This window comes from Bubalus bubalis, chromosome 3 (genome assembly GCF_019923935.1).
Source record: "Bubalus bubalis isolate 160015118507 breed Murrah chromosome 3, NDDB_SH_1, whole genome shotgun sequence".
Classification (NCBI taxonomy): Eukaryota; Metazoa; Chordata; class Mammalia; order Artiodactyla; family Bovidae; genus Bubalus; species Bubalus bubalis.
The window spans coordinates 7,387,302-7,409,191 of NC_059159.1; the positions used below are offsets into that span (position 1 = coordinate 7,387,302).

Here is a 21,890-nt window from a genome sequence, read left to right on the forward strand (position 1 = left end):
AATAAATAAGAATATAAAAAAAAAAAAAAAAAAAGGAAAGTGCTCTGTAGCAGCACAAATGTAAACACAGGTAGTTTGGCAATGTTACCTTTCACTACAGCCATGATCGCCTTCTCCTGCAAAGGCGTCTTAAAAGAGTCAAATCCAAAGACCTTTTTCAACGTGCTCTGGACTCGACGCTCAGGGTCAAAAGGAGAGGAAGGGTGGGTACTCATCTTTACCAACAGTGGCCAAAGGTTAAGGCAAAGGTGATGATTATTGGTTGCAACTAGAAACCTCTGTTCTGCTTTTAAAAGACTGCTTATTTTTCTGAGTATAAATTTGCTTTATTATACTCAGACTGCACTATTTTCAAGTAATATAGCTCCAGGTGAAGAGCCTGGAGCAATACATTCTTGAGTAATTAACATCTCTATTTTTATGCTCAGTGAAAATAAAATCTTCGAACTATCACAGGCCACGGTACAGCGCAGAGCTAGAAATCAGATCACGAGAAAAAACATAAATGTCTTAGGAACAGTCTGGAGAAGATGGAATTTTTTTTCCCTAAGATCCACCCTCTACTCCATAAGCACTACCACTGACAACCATTCTTCCCCCGGGACCTGACCTGACTGACCCCTTCTTCCCACCACCCTCTCCCCCACCCCCCGGAGGACAGCTCTCCCCTTTTCCTCTACTCAGCCCCAGATCCGCTCGTTTCACCCTTCCCCAGCCAAAGCCTCCCTCTCTTAACCCCAAGATATCAGAGCCGGCCGTGGGCTCCGAGAAGCGAAGGGCTCTTGTCGGGCCGCTGATGCCTGCTGGCTCGGGAACTACTCGAAGACCCTCATAAGCCTCAGGTAACTGAAAAACCAAACTGCTGGAGAAGCAGTGTCAGGTAAATCCCACAGAAGCTTGTGTCCGTCGCGCAGTGATGACGTTATGCAAGCGTTGGCACGAGGGGCGGAGCCAAGCGCTGAAAGAGCCGTTTTGATTGGTTCTCGGTCTGGAAGGGGCGCGGGGTCTCCTGGGATCCGGAAGAAGTCGCCTTTCTGCGCGGAAGTCGGCACTTTGGAGTCATAGAAGTGAGCCACGCCGGGGCTGTGGAAATAAGATGGCGGGGAAGAAGAATGTTCTGTCGTCTCTGGCAGTTTACGATGAAGATTCAGAGGCCGAGTCTGACGGAGAGGCTGGAGTTGAAACGGCAGGCAGCGCGGCTGGTGAGGCCCGAGAAGGGAAGTGGAAAGGGAGAATCAGGTTACTGCTCCCCTAGCCGGCGGGAGGGAAAGAGATGGTCATTGTATCCCAAGTATCGGGCCCCGGAGCCCTAAAGGGCACTCAGGGTCCTGGGCTAGACCGAGCGTTGTATGCTCTGTAGCACGAATGGACCGTCTCCTTCCGTTGATTGGATTATCCTTCCGTAATTTACTGAAAGTCTCCGTGCTGGGCATGGTGCTGGGCAGAAGGATGGACAAAGGGGAGAGAGGCTTCCGTTGATTGGATTATCCTTCCGTAATTTACTGAAAGTCTCCGTGCTGGGCAGAAGGATAGACAAAGGGGAGAGAGGATCCAAGGCTACTGAACCACTAACCTGTTTTCTCCGGGCTTGTTTGTGGGGAAGAGCGAACCTTTTAATTATGCCCTAGACATATCTTGGAGCTTTGTACCTCCGGTCTCCACCGCGAGAAGAGTCTTAATTCAGTAGATCTGGGGAAGGACCTGAGCATTTGTGATCCTTCCAAGGCTTCTTGGCGATTCCGTTAGTTTGTGAGTTGTTTAAAGCCCATCAGTGTTTTGTTACCGTACTCACATTGAGAATAACAGTAGTAAGAAGTGGGAACAGATTTATATGGGAGTGAAGAGAGGCAGCAAGTTACCCAACATATTTGAACCTTTGTTTCCTCATCGGGAAGTGATGGAGGGGCTTGGACTGTTAGCTTCTCAGTGCAAGTGGTCTTGGCCTGTCTGGAAGTTCTCTGCTGGTTTCCCAGTAATTTGCATTGTTCGTGGAGGGGTGGGGGTGTTTTGTTTTAAACATAGAAAAAGATTTTGTTTCTTAAGTAGATATGATTGGGAACCTCTCAAGGCACCCCTGTTTTAAGGTCCAGTTCCTAGGGGAGGACTCACAAAAATGATGATGACAGAATCCTCGTCTTGTATGAGAAAACTAGTTCATTGGTGCCTATTATACAAAGTAGACATAGGCAGATCAAAAGAGGGGCTTAAACAACGCGATATAATGGTTCAGAGAAAAGTATGCTTCAGTTTGCATAGGTGGATTGGAAGCATTGAAAATGAAATTTAATATTACTTGGCTTTCTTTCCTGTTCTTTTAATGAATTCATACACTAAATTTTGTAGTCTTCCCCAAAACAGAATCTGGGCCAGTGGTCACTTACATGAGATTTAGGTTTTCCTTGTCTCTTCAGAGATAGTCCTGGCTACTCAAATTACTCAAGTGTTTTTCTCCATTCTTTTCCCCATTCATCTTATTTTTCTCTTCTGTTTAAGACGAGAAAGGCGGATTGGTATCCAAAGCCTATGGAGACGATGACTTTTCTCGCCTTGCGGGTGATGAAGATGGTTATGAAGAGGAGGAGGATGAGAACAGCAAACCTTCGGTAGGTAAATCTATTCCCAAATCCACAGCTGCTCAAAGCATCTTTTCATTTGTCAGAAACTTTCTGACCTGTACCAACAGTGTTCCATTTCCCCCTCCCCCGCTTTTTTGGTGTGTTTGGTATCAGTTGAGAAAATTGGATTGGATATCCGTAGTTCTCTTTGAAAATCTAATTTTTTTCACCTGAACCATTTTGTATTAACCTTTGTATTGAAACTTGGGGGCAACAATAGTGGACAATTTTATTTAACCCAGATATCAATAGGTGTTTTATGTTGGGTTTCCCTGTTTAGATAATTTATTCCATTTGAAACAGTGCATTCATCCCAGTTGATGTATCATTTATATCTGCAGTCAATTCTGTATTATTTGTAATCTTGGTTGGGGCTCATTCAAATCTTTCAGTTTATTAAAAAGACTGGGAAGTACCGTTATTTGTGATTTGATATTTATTAAATCCTTTCTTGATGTTCTACTTGGCACTTTTTATCAGAGTGTTCTTGATCATCAAATCTTGCTTAAAGTTTAGTATGTGCTGACTAGCAAAGAAAAGAGAACTTGCATCTTAATTTAACCAGAAAGACTTTAGATACACTGTCACCTAAAATTTAAAAGTTTGGAGAACTTAAGTCTAGAGAAAAACAAGGATTCAGACTGGTGCTTAACACAGACATACAAACTTGTATCTCAATATAAAATCTGGTTGGTTAGCAACAGCTTTAATTAAAACACCTAATAAATTGGTGATGGACAGGGAAGCCTGGCATCTGCTGTCCATGGGGTCGCAAAGAGTCGGACATGACTGAGCGACTGAAGTGAATGTTCTGTATTATTTGTTTGAAAATGTTATGCATTGCTACATAAACGTTAGAGTTAAAATGCTTTACAAATTAAACAAAAATGCGTTTTGTATATTCTGTTCTTTTGGAAGATATTTTTATCCCTTGAGGTATCCCCTCCCCCATTATTGCTAATAATTCAGAATTGACTAAAATTGTTTAGAAAAGCTTTGTAAGTTGTTTCATTTTCCTGACTGTTCTTAAGTGAGTACATACTGGCTTAACATCCAGTAACTATTTCCTTCAGCAAATTTACATGATGTGTGTTTTTGAGGTGTTCTTCTGCATTTACTTTGCATAGAATTTTCACCATATTTAAGCTTTATTTCACATTTTGGTAAAATCCTCGCATCCAGTCCTAATATAGACCTTCGAAAATGTGACTGTATCTAGCTGAGCTACATCTCTGATTGTTTAGCCTGATGGGTTTCATTCGCAGCAGATTGTATTTAAAAGCTGTGGCTCTCTTGACACCTTGCAGAATAATTCAGTCTCAAAACCATCAGGCTAGTTGAAGTCTCTCAGGTGGTGGTTATATTCACATCTGGTGTGCTCTTTCATATGGGGAGGGGGGCATTTAGAGTGATTGAAAACATCAGTTTCAAATGAAACTTTCCATTGGATGTGAAATTACAGTTCCCGTGCATTGGGGTGTACTCATGGTGGAACAGAACACGGGAGACAGCTGCCTGACAGGGTAGCTGATCTTTGACCTTCATTGGGTTTCAGTGGAATGGTGGACTAGCTTGTGTGAGGCCGGGGCACGCATTGCAAAATGTCATGCCCACATGGTGCTCCGTGTCAGACAGGCCATTTGGATAAGGAACAAGGCTGCCTAGAATGGGTTAGTTCTCCAAAAGCCTGGATGGAGGCGGGGTCCCCTCAGCTGGGTCCCAGAACAGTCCTGCCTTTCCCAGATCACTTGCCCTGTCATTTTATACCTGCCTTCCTACTGTTCATGCTGTTGTGCAGATGTTGCTGGGTTGACGTGCTTGGGTATAGCGTTGGGGTGAAGGGTCATGGCACTCAGGGAGGTGAATGCTGTCACGGGAGCTCGAAGTCTGATGTCTTTGTGTACATGAAAGGCAAAGAAGGGAAAAAAGATTTCTGTACTTTGAAATCATGGGTATTTCATTGGCAACTCCATGCCTGCTTTATCCTGTGGGGCCTGATCTTCTTTTCTTAAGTGTATTGCAACCTTTCTCTGTTTTTGTGTGTGTAGTCTTTAATCTCAGGCATTTTCATTGATATAGACTATGGCCCTGCTGGAGTAAGGACTCTGAGCGGCTGATGTTCTGTTTTTCCTACCCAGAACATCTCTTTTTCCCCTCCTCTTTCTCTGGAGCCCGGGTCATGTGGTAGGGGAGGGATTCTTGGTGGGACGAGCCAGGCTGGGTACATGTGCTCCATACCCTAGTTGTGCATGTGAGAACCTCAGGCCCACTCCTTTAAGCTTAATCCTCTAAATTCTTTGTCTTGTAGGAAGATGACGATTCAGAGACTGAAAAACCTGAGGCTGATGACCCAAAGGTATTTGGTGTTGGCTGTGGTGGGGTGGCTGGATATGAACAAGGCACTTTTAACATCATGGCTCAGTTCATATGTCTGGTTCCAGATCTGTCCCACTAACATACCGTGTAACCAGTGTAACTGGGGGGTGGGGGGTGGGGTGGGGATCAACCCAGCTTTAAGAGAACTGGAGACCACCCTGGACTGTCTTGAGGCAGCTTAATTTGCAGCCCCCTACCTGTTCTCTAAATCCAGGTGGGCTTTGTGCCCCTGCAGGTGGGTTAGGTGTAGGAATGTTTTTAGAATCAGGAAACCACAAGGGCTGCCTCATGCACTGTGGGTTCTCTTTAGTTGTCCAGACGTGAAGAAGGGCCATAGAGGGCCAGACAAAATGAGACCTCTTCCAGCTATTGGGGATGTTGAGCCTAAGCCTTGTTTTTCCAAGCTAGTGCCCTTCCACTCTCCAGTAAACCATACAGAGTGGTTTGTTTTAAAACAGCATGGTCATTTCTTATTTTTCATCCCAGTAGCAGCTAAGAGTAATTCACATATCTTTGACCCCATTGTGATAAAGGTTAAGACACATACACACAGCCCACCCCCATCCCCCAGGTTAGGGAGCCCTTGGAAATCAACACAAAACCCAGCCTTCAGGGTGACCCAACGCAGTTCTCGTGGAGGGTGAGCATCGGAACCAGACTGAGCTCCACCAGCTCAGACGTCCTCTGGTCCCCAGTGGCCAGCAGAGGCCCCGGGGCTGGGGCAGGAAGACCGAGTCCTCATGGCATCTCCAAGGACTAGAAACGGTCCCCAGCATGAGTTTTGTGTGTTCCCTGTGCTTCGTCCTGCCCCAGCTTCCTCCTCTGCCTAAGCTGGCATCACACTGTATTCCAGGTCTTAGTCTCCACCTCAAACCCCTCCCACCCCTCCCTCTTCTGGAATTTTTCTGTCACATTTAAGTTTTATTTTGGTCAATATTTAACAATACTTTTGCTTTTCAAACCATTACTTTTGCATATTTCTGCCTTAAGTATGTGAAGTTTCTAGTGTTAGGTTGTGTCACTGGAGATGTCATTTATTTTGTTAGCAAATGAGTTGATGTCATAACTCTCTTTTCCACTAGATGGCCCTCCTTCCTACGTTGGCTTTTTAAGATCTGCTTTTAATTATAGCACTTTTCAAAAGTTTTTTTTTAATTGGAGAATAATTGTTTTACAGTGTTGTGTTACTTTATGCTGTACAACATTGTGAATCAGCTACAAGTGTACATATATCCCCTCCCTCTCGAACCTCCCACCCACCCCTCAATTTGGTTTCTTTACACAGTCAAAAGCAAGAATCCCAAAGAACTTCTGTTCATTTTGGTTTTATCTTTTGAGGTTTTAAATATATTTTTTTAATTTTAAAATAACATACCTATTACATACTAACATAAATAACATTTTTATGAGAAATTATCACCAAAAAAAAGAACAAAACACGGTATTATTTTACAAGTCTCCTTAATGTCTAATGTCTAGTTGAATAGACAGCTGTTAATAGGCTCTTATAGCTGCTTCTGTGTTCGGTCTGTTGCATTATGTTGTTTTGGTTGAAGAATTTGAGGAAACTCTGGCTTGCGGCAGGCAGGTCATTGGAAAAGAGTATTCTGGTAGCCCTACAAGTCCTTGTGGGTGTCCTCTGACGTGTCATCAAAACGCAGCAGACGGTAGTTTCCTAAAGGTTGGTTGCGACCAGAATGTGAATCCTTGTCAATGAACTGTTCATTCTTGGCTGCGTTAAAATCCTTGGGTCTCTTCCACTATAAATGCCTCTTTTTCTCCTACTTGATATCACATCATCAGACACTGGTGATTTGGACAGTGTCGGCTCACTGCATTATGTGGGCCCCCTAAGTGTTGACACATTTTGTTCTACGGTGTCCAAAAAAATGCTTATTAACAACATTACTGATCTCATTAGATGAGTCAATAAATATCAGAAAGCGGTCGTGCTCACAGTGGGAAGTAGGTATTTTCTCAGATTCTCGTCTTTGCTAGAGAATTTGAATCTTATCGCCCGTAAATAACCATGAGTGACAGATTTAGTCTTTAAGAAAATGCCTGCCAGCTTCGTAAGTCTGAATAACTAGTTTGTCAGTTACTTTTTCAAGCAAAAATGATGTTCCATGAAGAAAGCAGCTTGTTCAGCTTGTAACCCAGTCACACAAAATGTTAAAAAAAAAAAAAAAAAAAAGAACTCAGAGAAGTCAAGGATCAAGGTTAATCATTTTTAATGCTTCACCAGGGATATTCCTAAGTGAAATTGACTTTTTTTTTTTAAACCAATATTTAACTACTGCTAAATCTGTGCCGCTGCTTCAGTTTATTCTAAAGGGCCAACAAGTTACATTGTTACTTCTGTAAACCTAACAGTGAAAGTGAAGTGGCTCAGTCATGTCGGACTCTTTGTGACCCCATGGACTGTAGCCTACCAGGCGCCTCCATCCAAGGGATTTTCCAGGCAAGAATAATGGAGTGGGTTGCCATTTCCTTCTCCAGGAGATCTTCCTGACCCAGGGATTGAACTCGGGTCTCCTGCATTGTAGGCAGACGCTTTACCATCTGAGCCACCAGGGAAGTCCTGTAACAGTGAAAAGGGCAAATGTATATCTTACTAAGTATTCTACAAAGGAGTTTTGACCCTGTAGACCCCCAGGGGTCCACAGATCAACTCTGAGAACCACTGTTGTTCAAAACCAAAAATCTTGGGTGGGTAATGTTAGTTAACTGATAGCTGCTTTCATTGCCCTCTGCATGTCCATTGGCTGCTAGCCTCATGGGGGTCTTGAGCCATGTTGAGGGCAGCAGAGCATCCCAAGGATGATAAACCTGCATCATCAAATCTGCCTCGTCTGTTTCATGAGGATTAACGAAATGTAACAGACACTTAGCTTTCAGTCGTTAGTTGTGACGACCAGCGCCCCCTTGGCTCGCTTCCCAGGCCGGCCACACGTGTCACTGGCCTTGTTTTGGGATTTTGGAAGCCGCATTTTAAACCGGAGTGTGCTCTGAGGAGAGCAGAGGTAAGGGGACTTAAAATGACGTCAGGTGGAGAAAGTTAAGGAGCTGGGAGAGGAAAGACCAGGGCATCGCTGGAAGTTCTGTCTGTTTGAGGGCAGGGAGGTGGCAGCCCCATGCGGAACTCAAGGAATGCAGTGAAGATGTTTGCCTTCACATAATGAAGTCAAGTGGGCCTTAGGAAGCATCACGGCGAACAAAGCTAGTGGAGGTGATAGAATTCCAGGTGGGCTATTTCAGATCCTAAAAGATGATTCTGTGAAAGTGCTGCACTCAATATGCCAGCAAATTTGGAAAACTCAGCGGTGGCCACAGGACTGGAAAAGGTCAGTTTTCATTCCAATCCCAAAGAAAGGCAGTGCCAAAGGATGCTCAAACTACTGCACAGTTGCACTCATCTCACACGTTAGTAAAGTAATGATCAAAATTCTCCAGGCCAGGTTTCAGCAATACATGAACCGTGAACTTCCAAGTGTTCAAGCTGGATTTAGAAAAGGCAGAGGAACAGAGATCAAATTGCCAACATCCGTTGGATCATCGAAAAAGCAAGAGTTCTAGAAAAACATCTGCTTTATTGACTATGCCAAAGCCTTTGACTGTGTGGATCACAATAAACTGTGGAAAATTCTTAAAGAGATGGGAATACCAGACCACCTGACCTGCCTTTTGAGAAATCTGTATGCAGGTCAGGAAGCAACAGTTAAAACTGGACGTGAAACAGCAGACTGGTTCCAAATCGGGAAAGGAGTACGTCAAGGCTGTATATTGTCACCCTGCTTATTTAACTTTTATGCAGAGTACATCATGAGAAATGCTGTACTGAATGAAGCACAAGCTGGATTTAAGATTGCCAGGAGAAATATCAATAATCTCAGATATGCAGATGACTCCACCCTTATGGCAGAAAGTGAAGAGGAACTAAAAAGCGTCTTGATGACAAGTGAAAGAGGAGAGTGAAAAAGTTGGCTTAAAGCTCAACATTCAGAAAACTAAGATCATGGCATCCGGTCCCATCACTTCATGGGAAATAGATGGGGAAACAGTGGAAACAGTGTCAGACTTTATTTTTTGGGGCTCCAAAATCACTGCAGATGGTGACTGCACCCATGAAATTAAAAGACACTTGCTCCTTGGAAGAAAAGTCATGACTAACCTAGACAGCATATTAAGAAGCAGAGACGTTACTTTGTCAACAAAGGTTCATCTAGTCAAAGCTATGGTTTTTTCAGTAGTCATGTATGGATGTGAGAGTTGGACCATAAAGAAAGCTGAGCACCGAAGAATTGATGTTTTTGAACTGTGGTGTCGGAGAAGACTCTTGAGAGTTCCTTGGACTGCAGGGAGATCCAACCACTTCATCCTAAAGGTAATCAGTCCTGAATATTCATTGGAAGGACTGATGCTGAAGCTGATGTGAAGAACTCACTCATTTGAAGACCATGATGCTGGGAAAGATTGAAGGCGAGAGGAGAGGGGGACCACAGAGGATGAGATGGTTGGATGGCATCACTGACTCAATGGACATGAATTTGAGTAAACTCCTGGAGTTGGAGATGAACAAGGAGGCCTGGCATGCTGCAGTCCATGGGGTTGCAAAGAGTCAGACAAGACTGAGCGACTGAACTGAACAAAGAACTGCCCGTCTTCTCAGGCCAAAAGTGGGTCAAGCTGCTTCAGGAGGTAGTGAACTCTGTTTCTGGGCCTTTTATGAAACCACTAGTCACCAGTGTTCTGAAAGAAATGTGAGGGTTGGAGTCGGAGTAAACCCCCAAGGTGCTTCTTTGGAAAGGACTTGGCATTGTGGATAAGCAAAGTTGTGTATTTTCCCAATTTATTATCTATTGACTTTGGGGAGTACAAAAGTAGAATACGGAGACTGGAAACGGCCCTCATTTTTATCCCGCTGATGTTTGGGGTTACCTATGAGTGCTGCTGCTGCTAAGTCGCTTCAGTCGTGTCCAACTCTGTGCAACCCCATAGACAGCAGCCCACCAGGCTCCCCCGTCCCTGGGATTCTCTAGGCAAGAACACTGGAGTGGGTTGCCATTTCCTTCTCCAATGCATGAAAGTGAAAGTGAAAGTGAAGTCGTGTCCAACTCTTAGCAACCCCATGGACTGCAGCCCACCAGGCCCCTCCGCCCATGGGATTTTCCAGGCAAGAGTACTGGAGTGGGGCGCCACTGCCTTCTCTGACCTATGAGTGCAGAGTCCCATATTTGGGAGTTTGAAGAAGAAATGAGAACTCCAGGCCCCACTGCCCCCACCCCCCTACTCCGCCCACATAGGGAGCCTGTGTTCCTGATCCATCAGCCCAGGGTGGCAGGGATCGGGCCCTGGGGTTGGCCCTAAACCAGAGAAGAGGGGCTTAGAGGAGGTGGCAGAGTGTCCCGCAGGAATAGGATGCCGGGCACTTCTGTTCCATCAGGTCTTGTTCTCACCTCGCCTCAACAAGCAGCCAGACTCAGGTGTTCCGGTTACTGAACAGAAGGTGGCGCTGCTGTCCTGGACAGAGGCAGACTGGGCGGGGCAGCTCTCTGTCCGGCTCCTCACCGCAGGGATGGGCCCCCAAAGCTCAAGTGCTTCCTCCATCTGTTTGCCCTTGGCCCACGAGCTTCCCTTTCACCACCCTCCTTTGTCCTTGTTTTACCTCAGTTGCCCTGGAACTTTTCCCCTTGTTTATCTTTTTTCCCCACTCCCACTGTTCCTGTAGATAAAGGTATTTCCACTCAACCCACTGTCCCTGACACACACTCTCTTCCTCTGCAAACAAAACACGGGCACTGATGAGCTGGCACAGGTGAGCTGGAGCAGCCTGTGGGCAACTCACTGGGAGGCCCAGCCTCCCATTGCGGGGCGAGGTGCGCTGGTCCAGGCTTTGACCCAGGGAAGGAATCCTCCAAGCCCAAGGAGCAAACATCTGTCAAAACAAAATAGTGTTTCTGGGTCAAGAAGGTGACATTGGGTGGGGGAAAAAATTGTTCCAGCATTTTTTAAAAGGCGTGAACAACCCCAGTTCAGAGAAAGCATTACAATAATCCTTCAAACCCCAAAAGTAGTGCAAAAATGAGGAATTCACAACCCAGAGCCAGCCTCGTGGGTTTGGAGTCGGAAGACCTGGGTTGAGTGCTGGTGTGGCTTCCGTCCAGTCGTGGGCCAACAGGCAAACTTCAACCACTCGGGGCACGTCTGAGTCAGGGCTGTGATACCAGGTGGTGGTGGCAGCAATAGGGGAGAACGTGTAGGGATTGTTCTTTCTCAGCCTAAGATGGAGTTTTAAGCAATGCTTGGCAGCCTGATTCCGCGTCCCCATCCTGGAGGTCAGAAGTTACTATAGTTTCTCAGTTCACAGCATCCTTGGTGTCACAGGAATTTTTCACAGAACTCCTAGGCCAAAAGAAATAACCTAACAGTTCTGTTCAGTAAGTAATGTTCTCCAAACAATCAGCATCAGCGTCCTCATGATTTAGTGTGTTTCTGTTCGGCTGCTAACTCGTGACTGTAGACCTCCAGGCTCCTCTGTCCATGGGATTTCCCAGGCAAGGATACTGGAGTGGGTTGCTGTTTCTGTCTCCAGGAAATCTTCCCAACCCAGGGATTGAACCTGCGTCTCCTGCACTGGCAGTCGGGTTCTTTACCACGGAGCCACCTGGAAAGTCCCACAATTTAGTGTAGTCACATTGGAAAAACAACCCATAAATTAGTGTGGTATCAGACAAGATGTCGAGTAATTGCTGTTTGCCTTGAAATTTGTAAATTTCACGGCCACTTCCTGGGGTCCTTGAGGGACAGTTTGGCAGTGTGGCGCCGCTGCGGTGGTGGATACTCACAGAGTTTCAGAGCAGTGGGGCTTGGTGGAGGCCTGGCTCAGTGGGGTGAGTGGGCTTCTGCCTTCAGTGGCTGCACGTACACACCTGAACTCCCTCAAGAAGGACCAGCGTCCTGGTCACCAAGTGTTATTAATTGACCTGGAATTGAGATGAAGTATTTGCCTAGGGCAGAACGGACTCAGTAACTCGCACTCTTCCTGTCCTCTCCAGCCGCTTCTCCCCAGCCCAGCATTATTAATGATCTTTGAAAATGTCAGAATCAAAGGCCTGGAGGCCAAAAGCAGCCTACAGAGCTCGTTTCCCAGGAGTTTGTTGACACCATTCTAGGAAGAACTTCAGGAGCCTGCCAGCATTCTCTTAGTGACCATGCAAGGAAAGAGGCGCCAGCTTCCGCAGGATCTGTGCAGAGCAAAGTGCTTTCCTCCCTGGGCTTTGGGTCTGTTGGCTGTACCTCTAGGGCTCTGGAATCAGAAAGGGAGATGCCAGACTTTTCACGAACAAGCAGCATAGGGTTCTAGTCATCCTGAAGGATACTCCAGAGACAGGTTGTGGGGGTGGCAGAGGAAGCAGAGGCCTTTTGCAGCCAGCGGAGATGGGCCATTGTGTGCCTTTGCTTGGTGAGCTTCTGGGGAATCCACCCTTGTGGATTGTTCTACTGAGAATTCTTTTTCAGGATGGGAGAGCAAAGGTTATCTTGTTCGAGTTGAAAGAGGTCTTTGACATGGAAAGGGTCATATGGCACTTTTTCTGGTGGTTATCTTATCAGGGTTTTGTTTTTGTACATATTTTGTTGTCAGACTATCATAATAGCAAGATTGAATATTTAATGAAAGAAAAAAATCACCTAATACCACGATCCTGACAGTGTAGCTGTTTTTATTCTTCTATCCAGTGCTCTTGCCTGGAAAATCCCATGGATGGAGGAGCCTGGTAGGCGGCAGTCCATGGGGTCACTAAGAGTCGGACACGACTGAGCGACTTCACTTTCACTTTTCACTTTAACGCATCGGAGAAGGAAATGGCACCCCGCTCCAGTGTTCTTGCATGGAGAATCCCAGGGACGGGGGAGCCTGGTGGGCTGCCGTCTATGGGGTCACAGAGCCGGACACGACTGAAGCGACTTAGCGGCAGCAGTGTAACAGGGTTAACTATTTTGTATCCAGTTTTGTTCTCATTTGTATTATAAACATCTTCAGTGTTGCAGTAGTCTGGGTAATTCTATAATGTTGTTTTAGTCTGACTCTTGCAACCCCATGGACTGTAGTCCATCAGGCTCCTCTGTCCATGGGGTTTCTCAGGCAAGAATACTGGAGTGGGTTGCCATTTCCTTCTCCAGGAAATCTTCCCAACCCAGGGATCGAACCTGCGTCTTCTGCACTGGCAGGTGGATTTTTTACCTCTGAGCCACCTGGGAAACCTAATTATATAATAGCATGACATAAATGAAAAATTACACTTGAGAATTACAGGTGGGTTTTGTATCTCAATAAAACTACTTTAGGAAAGATTGTTTTTATAATTTTCTAAATACCTTCAACAAATGGAGAATGATGAAGAGGTTGAGATTCACCAACTTTTGTCCTAGTAGTAATGCCAGTCAGTAGCAAAACATTTTTTCACACCAGTTCCCTTAGTCCTTCTCATATATTCAGCTAAGATAAAATCCAGAAATGGCACATCAGAATAGCAAAATATGAAAGTATTTTTGTAGTTGTTGACTAAAGTGTTGTATAGGCAATTTCTTTTCAGTGAGAGGCCCTGATGGACAGGAAATGTGCCGTGCTCTTCACACAAGTCACAAGAAATAATTCATTCTTTAAAATGTAAGTTCTCATTGGCAGTCTGCGGGATTGTTCACCCCGTAAGGGCGGCTGGCTCAGTAGGCTTCAGGATTTAGTAGTGTTTCTTCTGTAAGCCCCCAGGAGATCTCCAGGCTAAGGATGGGGTGGCAGCGCCCAGTGTGTGGGTGATTAAGTCCTCAGGACCTGCCCTTCCGTTCACGTAAACTCAGACATTACTCACTGGGACACCATGAATTCTTGAGCTGTTTCCCCTGATCATTATAGTTAAAAGATAATAGATCTGGCCGTCTTTTCCTTAAGTGGAGGGTGTAACACCTGTCTGCCTGTGACCTGCTGTGGAGTCATTCCTGGAGAGGAATTTCACCTCCTGGCTCTTTAATAATGTTGGGTGGCTCAGATAGTAAAGAATCTTGCCTGCAATCCAGGAGGAGACCCAAGTTCGATCCCTGGGTCAGGAAGATCCCCTGGAGAAGGGAATGGCTACCCACTCCAGTATTCTTGCCTGGAGCATTCCATGGACAGAGCAGCCTGGCTGTCTCTAGTTCATGGGGTCACAAATAGTTGGACGTAACTGAACAACTAACACTTTCACTTTTTCCAGTGGTTGAAGCAAGGGTTTCATAGAAATTGTGGCCATTCACAGCCTCCTAGTCTCAAGGGAGGAGGCAAGAAGTTGGGAAATGGTATTTCTAGGCTTTGCAGTCAGGCTGGAGTTTGAATTCCAACGTAGACATTTATGGGCAAGAAACTGCTTCATTGTATTTCGCGTCGGTTTGCTCCTCTGTGCATGGAGATGATAGTCTGCCTTACAGGGGTGTTACAAGACTTGATGGACGTGTGTTAGCGTTTGGTGCGTTCTGTCTAGGGTGTGAGGAGCAGGGTGTGTGCTCGGTCCCTCCATCTTGGTTTTCACTTCCTGGCTGCCCCCGTGTTCTGCCTTCCAGACCCATGATCCTTTTAAGTACTGATTAGAAAAAAACAAGACAGTGTGACTCACCTAAGCGCAGAGAAGGAAATGGCCCTTGACCATTCCTGGCTTGTGAGCCATCTGGTGTTGTCTTCTGGCTGTTGTATTTGGCCTTTGAACTGTTGAAAATACCCAGGCCTATTTACCACCAGCATTGCCTTGCTCTCCCCACAGTGAGTGGCCGTTTGGCCTTCTTTTGGGCTGCTGTTGAACAAGGTGGAGGTGGTCTTCACGGAGTAAGTGACAGAATTTGCACACCAGGGAGAACCCACCCACCCCAGGCTAGGGTCTGCAAGTCCATCTGGGTGATGATCTGAGCAGCAGGCAGAGGGACAGAGGCAGGGCAGGCTGTGCAAATAGCTCTCTTGTCCAGACTGAAAAAAACTCAAGGTAGGTCCTTTGTCTCACCGCCTTTGGAAGGCAGCTTGGCTACATGTGTAGCCCAAACACCGCTGGGAGAAACGTTGTGGTTGCTGGGAGTTGTGATCTCCCGCAAAGGGAAGAAGGACCATTACTGTCCCTCTCACCCCCCATCCTGGCAGTCCCACCGCTGCCAGGAGGGCCTTCTTGACTGCACTTGCCCCGCTTAGCTGAAGCGGAGACTCCCAGGAGCCCCACCCTGCCCCTGCGCGGTTCTGCATCCAAGAAGGAGCCGCTGCATGCCCGGTCCACCCGCCCACCAGCCACGCAGGCCCCAGCAGACTTCCTTCCCTTCAGGGCCACATGCCACGGATTTCTAACCAAGGTGTGGCTGGGTGCCTCCTTCCCCAGTGAGGACGTAGCTTTTCGAAATTTATGTTGTAGAGGGGAAGCTGCCTGTCTTTAGGGATCTGGCACTTCCCACCTCTGTTCCTTGCTTCAGTCCATGTCCCTTGAGATGCTACTGTAGGATTCCTGGGTTTGACAGGATTTTACTCATTTGTATCAACATTGGGCTTCCCAGGTGGTTCAGTGGTAAAGAATCCCCACTCTGCATCTTCAAGTGTCTTGAATCAGATCTGTGGTTACGTTTGAAATAGTCAGCATAGTCTCCCCTTGGGAGGTGGCTCCAGCCAGAGCTTGCCTTCACATGAAGTCTGGGTGATTCCACGTGACAGAGCCTTAGCGCCATGCGGAGCCATGGGGGCATTACTGAAGCCAGGATTTCAGAGAGACTGTTCTTCTCCCCCTCCCTGCCTTTGCTTCCATCTCCAAGGCCAGCCCTGGAGCTGGCTTAGTTTGTCTTGGCAGACGCCTGTTTAACCCTTTCCTGTAGAAACCTCTCTTTGTGGAGCTGAGCCTTCCCAGCAGTGAGCTGGGAGTGAAAGCAAGTCCATTGAATCCAAAACGGCCCCACCAGCTTCCGCCCATTTTTCTGATAAGTTGAGTGTTTCCATCCGCAGGCAGGCAGCCTGCCGTGGCAGTGGCCCAATCCTGACCATCAGGATACAACTGAAGGAAATGTGCTGGTGACAGGCTTTCTTCTGGGCTCTCCTGGGTGTGTAGGTAAAGCAACCCCTGCCAGGGGTCTGCGCCTCGGGGCTGCCCCCACGCGACACTGGGTTCAGTGACTGCTGCTGAGTCTTGCGGTTCCTGCCTCTCAGTCCATGCCCCCAACACTGTCTGTCAGACCACGATGATTTTATTCTGGCGCTTGGAGCCATTTGGAATGGCTGCTTTCTGGGCATCCTGAAGTGACTCACATGTCACAGAAAACCTCGTTTGTCTGTCAGCTTGAAGCCTTCAGGGGCCTTCTCGGGGCTTCCTTGGCTCTTGAAACAGCAGGATTGTCTGCCCACAAGTTCACAAGGCTGTCATGAGAATTAAATGAGATCTTTCACTGAAGTGCTTAGCATGATACCTAACATTATTCCCCAAGACTGAGTTTTGTTCGGATCACATGCCCAGTGTTTGGCCCATTGCCTGGTACATAATAAATGCTTGATAAGTTATTTGTGGAATAAATAAATGAATTAACTTTACAATAATTCTTTTTTTTTTTTTTTTTTTTTTTTGTATTCAGATCAGAAGCAACAAGGTAGACTTAAGGTGTTTTAAATTCAGTATTGGTGCGTGCCCCTGCCACACACACACCTTCCTGCCTACCCCGTATCAACCTTTATTGCAGTTCTGCTCTTGTAGCTCCTCCGCTGCCTTGCTTTCTGATGTTGAGTCCACACATTGAAACTACCTGTGGACTTTAACAGGTTTGGAGTCTGGGGGTTCAGCATTGCAGGTGATGTTTGCTTTGAAACCCTAAACTAGACTGAAGAAAAACTGACCACTGGCTGGTTAGGCGTGGGTGGCGGCGGGGAGGAGGGGCGGGGGTGTATGTGTGGGGAGGAGGGGAGGGGGTGTGTGTGTGTGTGGAGGAGGGGAGGGGGTGTGTGTGTGAGATCAGTGTTTGAGCACCTGTTGTGGGCCGGGCACTGACTGTTGCAGGTGCTGGGAACACAATGGTATATAAGACAGAGCACAGAACAGGGCAAGTGTCCTCTCGTTGGCCAGATGGGGGTGGGATGGAGGCCTGCTTCCTTCCCTGGTGCAGGGGAGGAGGCCGACGGCCAGCAGAGCGTGCCTGGGGCCTCAGGCCACAGTGAGGGTTCTTTTTGAGTGGGATCTCTGCTCATGGAGTGCAATGTCACCAGGGCTTTGTAACTGCTCGGGAGCCCCAGGTCTGAGAGGACAGAAGATTTGGGAGGCTTTGTTTCCTCTGATCTGCCTCCCCAGCTGCCCCCTACTTTTAAGATGCAGCGTTTCATCATCGGCCAGAAAACCTAGTCTGGAACATTCTTTCCCCTGGAGCGGGGCGCAGCTGTCCTTTGCCCTCTGCTCAGAGGGTTTTCTCTGTGCCTAGTGCTCCTGAACGTGGGGAGAAAAGGCAGAGTTTGGATGTGGCGGAATCCAGCTGCCAACTTGCCTTGTCTCAGGTTGGACCCCAGAGCTTCGAGTGCACTTTGTGGGGCTGGCTCTCGGAAGGGTTGATGAAGTGTTGGCTGTAAACCTCCATCCTCGCCACCAGGAGCTGTGGCTCCTCTGCTGAGTAAACCCTCCAGCTCACGTGGCCACATGTCCCGCGTCATGGAGCCGTGTTGTTTTCACTTCCTTCCTCTGCTGTGGTCACGGTTTTGCTGGTGGCTGGAGTTTTATATTCTCTGCAGAGGGAACCACATCTCATATTCTGTAATTCCTAAAAATGCGGCCCCTGTCACAGGGCTGTTAGATTCTTCCAAGTCTCAGACACGATTAACTGCAAAACCAAAATTGTTAGGTTCAGATCACAGCCCTCCAGGGACGGCCCCAGCCCACGGCAGCCGCCTCACACCCTGGTCAGAGGGACTTAAGCCCTGGGAGAATAGGGGGTGCAGACGGTCTGAAGAAGAGGCGTCAGGGTTCTCCTTCCTCCTTTCTCACTTGGCTTCGTGGGACGATACGGATTTTGTTTTGCTTTGTTTTTCCTGTGTCTTAACAGGACTTGAACTGGAGGGCAGAAACCAGGTTTGCCTGGTCTTTCCCCCAGGAACTGCTATGTGCGACGCTGTCCCAGGCAGGACGCCCTGTCTCCACCTTCCTGAGGAACTGGGTGAAAAGCACCCGCCGGGGTGTCTGAGGGGGCGTGTGCTGTCACGTCCAGGAGACCTGGACTCATGCCTCCCGGCTGACGCAGTCATCTGTCTGATAACTGGATCTCTAGGCTGAGTTCATTTCTGTGGCCAACGGAATATCCACCTGGAGGCCAGGGAGGGTGGATTCGACAAGTCAAGGCAGGCTTCCTGTGAGCCTTCTGAAACCCTGCTTTGGGGGAAGGAAAGGAACAGTGGGTTTTTGTTACTTTTTGCTCATGTCCTCTCCTCCCCTCCTGCCTCTTTAAGGATATACCGAGTCTCTCTCTAGCAGGTTTTGTCAAACCGGTTTCTTGAACTGCTGGCAGTTTAATGCGTGAACCTTCCTTCAGTCTCCTAAGGAGATAGCCCTTTTAAATACTTCATCAGTTGTTTTTTCTAACACCATGGCTGGCTTCCAAGATAACTATCCTAGGCACTTTGTTTGTTTTTGCGCTGAGTTTCTGGTATCTGAGGCGTGACTGTCCCTGTGGGTCTTTGTGTTGAACGTGGAGCCCCGTCCTCGCCCTCAGAGCAGCTTCATTGGATGAAAGTTGCCTCGATGGACCATTGAGCATAAGTGGTTCTAAAAAGCATCTCTGGGGTATTTGACGCCTGTCCTCAGTGGTCTCACCGGATGCCCTGACTCTCCTTCCTTGCTGGACTTTCTTCAGCATCCCCTAACGTCCTGCAGCCAACTCCATTCCAAGAACATGTGTTGCCGTGGCTCCAGGTCCTTGTGGGGTGTAGTCCAGCCCTTTTCAGGCTCACACTGGGGCAGCGGGGGTTCAGGCTCCTTTCGGATCTGGAAGCACTTGGGTCGTCAGCTTTCTTCTTCAGGGGCACTTTGGTACCAGGCCACATGCCCAGGAGCTCAGCAGACCCACAACCCACTTGTGCACGTCAGAGGGCAGAGGAATTCCCTGCTGAAGCGTAACAAGGTGTGGCCACCAGGAGGCACAGAGTCCCGTTGCTGGGTTCTCCAGGGCCTTAGGAATCACACAGGCGCCTGTGATGCACGTGGGGGACCTGAGCAGCTCAGACTCCAAAGCCTCGCCGTGGTTTGTGGCTCCCAGCCTGCGGAAGCTCGGTTAGGTGTTTGGCTTTTAGGGTTGTCTCAAGGCAGGAGAATCTTTGCTTGCAGTTGGGTCCATGCGCTTGCAGATAATGTGGAGCTGGATTCCAGCTGGGAAGGGGCAAGGGTGCAGAACTTCTTTCTGGGGGTGCTGGTTTGGAATTAAATAAGGGGCCACAGTTTCATGGGACTTGAGGTGCACGCCGTGAGAGTAGAAAAGCAGAGACTAGTTGTCATATTGAAACCAACTACCAGGTTAATTTGGGGAGGGGAGCATGTATAGAAAGATAAATCTGGGGGAAAATGAGGAGCCGGCTCAAAAAAGGAAAACCTGAAGGTAGTAGAAAAAAGACTTCCTCTTTGTGATTTTGCCCCATCATCTCTTTTTCTCCCCAAGCTGTGACTAAATAAAGCTCAGATAAGCCAGCCCAGGCCCTTGTGAAACACAGGAATCTCCGCCTCTGCCCACCCGCTCCACCTCCCATCACCACCTCCCATCACCAGGCAAAGGCAGGCCCAGGAGCCTCACACCTTTTAATCTTACGAGGAGCTTGTGGTGTGAATAGGTCCTTTCTCCTTTGAAGAGACTCCTCACTTGTTTGGTGACTAACTTCCTGTGTCCCCGGAGCAGACAGCAGAATTCCCACGTGGCTGGCTTGCCTCCTTCCTTGCTGCTCTGCATTTTGGCCTCCAAAGGGCCCAGGGCAGCGCTTTGGGAAAAAGCCCTAGGAGGCCTTTGAAGAGTTAATGCATCAGGCCTGTGGGACCAGCCAGATGGCCCCAGATGGGAGGTCGGATGTGGCCAAGTGATGTTTTCCCACAATGAGCACCCAGACAGCTGTCCCCTGGAGGGAGAATTAGGACCTTTACAGCCTAGCGTGCCATACTCTTCAGCATGGGTTCCCCCAGAGTCACAGCTACAAAGGGATCGTTGTGGGGCCCACCGAGACCCGCTCTCTGTGGAGCAGCTGATTGATGACCAACCTGAATTTGGCTCGGCAGCCCTCTGGGGGTGCCTCTGCTTTTTGCCCACCTGATTGGCAGGGGGCGGGTGACTGGGGGCAGGGTTGCTAAGCAGCCTGGCCTGGACGTTGTGCCCGTCCAGGTCGAATGAATAGCTGCAGTGTTCCAAAGAATGAGGGAGTTTTGGCCTATCCTAGGGACTTTTTGGAGAAGGGGGTTAAGAACTGCTATTCTGGTTTTAGAGCCTGGGGGCTGGGGGGTTGGTGGCCTCCCTGTGCCTGCCTTCTGAGACGTCACCTTGGTGTCAAGTCGCATCGTATGAGTGGCATACACAGTGCTGCCCAGCCGCCTCCACGTGCCCGTCGGGTCCACGATCGTTACTGTCTTATCTCCTCCCTCACTGACCAGAGAGAGGGGATACAGATCCAGCCTTGTGAGCACAGCTTCTGCCGCTGTGATCATTACCATGTCATGGCACCTGAGACCCCGACCTGTGTTGAGGGGCTCAGTTTCTCCAGAAATGGGGAGAACAGGTATGTTTTTACCATTGTGTGTTTGGGGCAGCAGAAGCAAGGAAAGTAGGTGCCTAGCCATGTGAGCATGGCCAGAACTGGATTTTCCTCACTACGACACGTGGCACATGGGGGTCTTAGTTCCCCAACCAGGGATTGAACCTGTGTGCCCTGCATTGGAACGACTGGATCAGCAGGGAAGCCTTTACTTTGAGCAGTGAGATCCGGAGTGGTCTGATGAGAAACCTTTGCCCCTAGGGCTCTGTATACCTCCAGAACAGAGGACACGGCGTGGAAGTGGGTGCTGGGGGCAGGGGCTCGCATGAAGGGTCAGAGAGAGCTTTCTTTGGAGAGACCGAGCTAGTGTGAAGAGAACCAGCAGGTGAGCTGGGAGACAGAGCCAGGCCGCCTTGTGCTGGGCTGTCCTGAGGGCAGTGTGTGACTCCCTGAAGGTCTGCTGCCTGCTCGCCCCCAGTTCCGTGAACTGCCCCCTTGTGATAAAGCCTCCCTTTTTTGCTGAAGCGGAAAGTGAGAAAAATCTCTTGGGAGGAGATAGCCTTTTGCGTTTTGGTCTTGAGATTCTGTAGCCACCTCTTGTTTCCTGGGCGCCTGGCGGAGGTGCTGTGTGCTGGGGCGGCTGGCCAGGCCCAGGGGAGCCATGGGCAGGGTCCAGGTTTACAGGTGATGGCTGGCTGGCTGCTGGTTGCTCTCCTTGGCATTGGGGGTGCTGGTCACTGCTGGAGGCCATGGAGGAGAGACTGAAGCAGGTGGCTGGAGCATCCCGGCTGCTCTGATGAAGGAAGAAGGGATATTCGGAGGTTCAAGGGTCTCAGGAACCCCAAAGTGTCAGCTCGCTCTCCGGGTTCCTTGCAATGCTTCTACCTTTTCTCCTTCCTAAAAAATCCTGAGTGGTGTCAGTAAGGAGAGTGACTCTGGGTCGGGAGCCGCACACTTACTGCTTGTGTTTTCCTTTTTCCTTGCAGGATAACCCAGAAGTAGAAAAACGAGATCCCCAGGAATTAGTTGGTGAGTACCCTGGGGTGGAAGGTGCCAGGGGCAGGTCTCTGAGCCTCACCCAGAGCCAGGTGGCTTCTCTCTGCTTCCACCGAGGCAGCAGCTCAGCTATGAACCTGTCTCTGGACTCTGACTCTCAG

At 48.3% G+C, this 21,890-nt stretch overlaps 2 protein-coding genes across 7 annotated transcripts in view; one reads left to right on the top strand and one right to left on the bottom strand.

Moving 5' to 3' along the window:
* RECQL5 (RecQ like helicase 5) overlaps positions 1-928 on the bottom strand; it is a 30,410-nt gene extending 29,482 nt beyond the window's left edge. For 2 of the 3 annotated variants that reach the window (XM_025279512.3, XM_006045259.4), the window contains exons 1-2: positions 747-928; positions 89-226 (exon numbers count right to left, since the gene is read on the bottom strand). In XM_025279512.3, the coding sequence (XP_025135297.3) occupies positions 89-215 (127 nt within the window). In that variant the 5' untranslated portion in view covers positions 216-226; positions 747-928. Of the gene's footprint in view, positions 1-88; positions 227-746 lie in introns of those variants that run through there. The other variant, XM_044938579.2, reaches the window with a different exon arrangement.
* Positions 929-1,001: 73 nt separating this feature from the next.
* Positions 1,002-21,890, top strand: part of LOC102398845 (SAP30 binding protein) — a 33,700-nt gene continuing 12,811 nt past the window's right edge. The window contains exons 1-4 of one of the 4 annotated variants that reach the window (XM_006045261.4): positions 1,006-1,202; positions 2,494-2,603; positions 4,924-4,971; positions 21,720-21,762. In XM_006045261.4, the coding sequence (XP_006045323.1) occupies positions 1,097-1,202; positions 2,494-2,603; positions 4,924-4,971; positions 21,720-21,762 (307 nt within the window). In that variant the 5' untranslated portion in view covers positions 1,006-1,096. Of the gene's footprint in view, positions 1,203-2,493; positions 2,604-4,923; positions 4,972-21,719; positions 21,763-21,890 lie in introns of all 4 variants that reach the window. The other 3 variants (XM_006045262.4, XM_044938581.2, XM_044938582.2) reach the window with 3 other exon arrangements.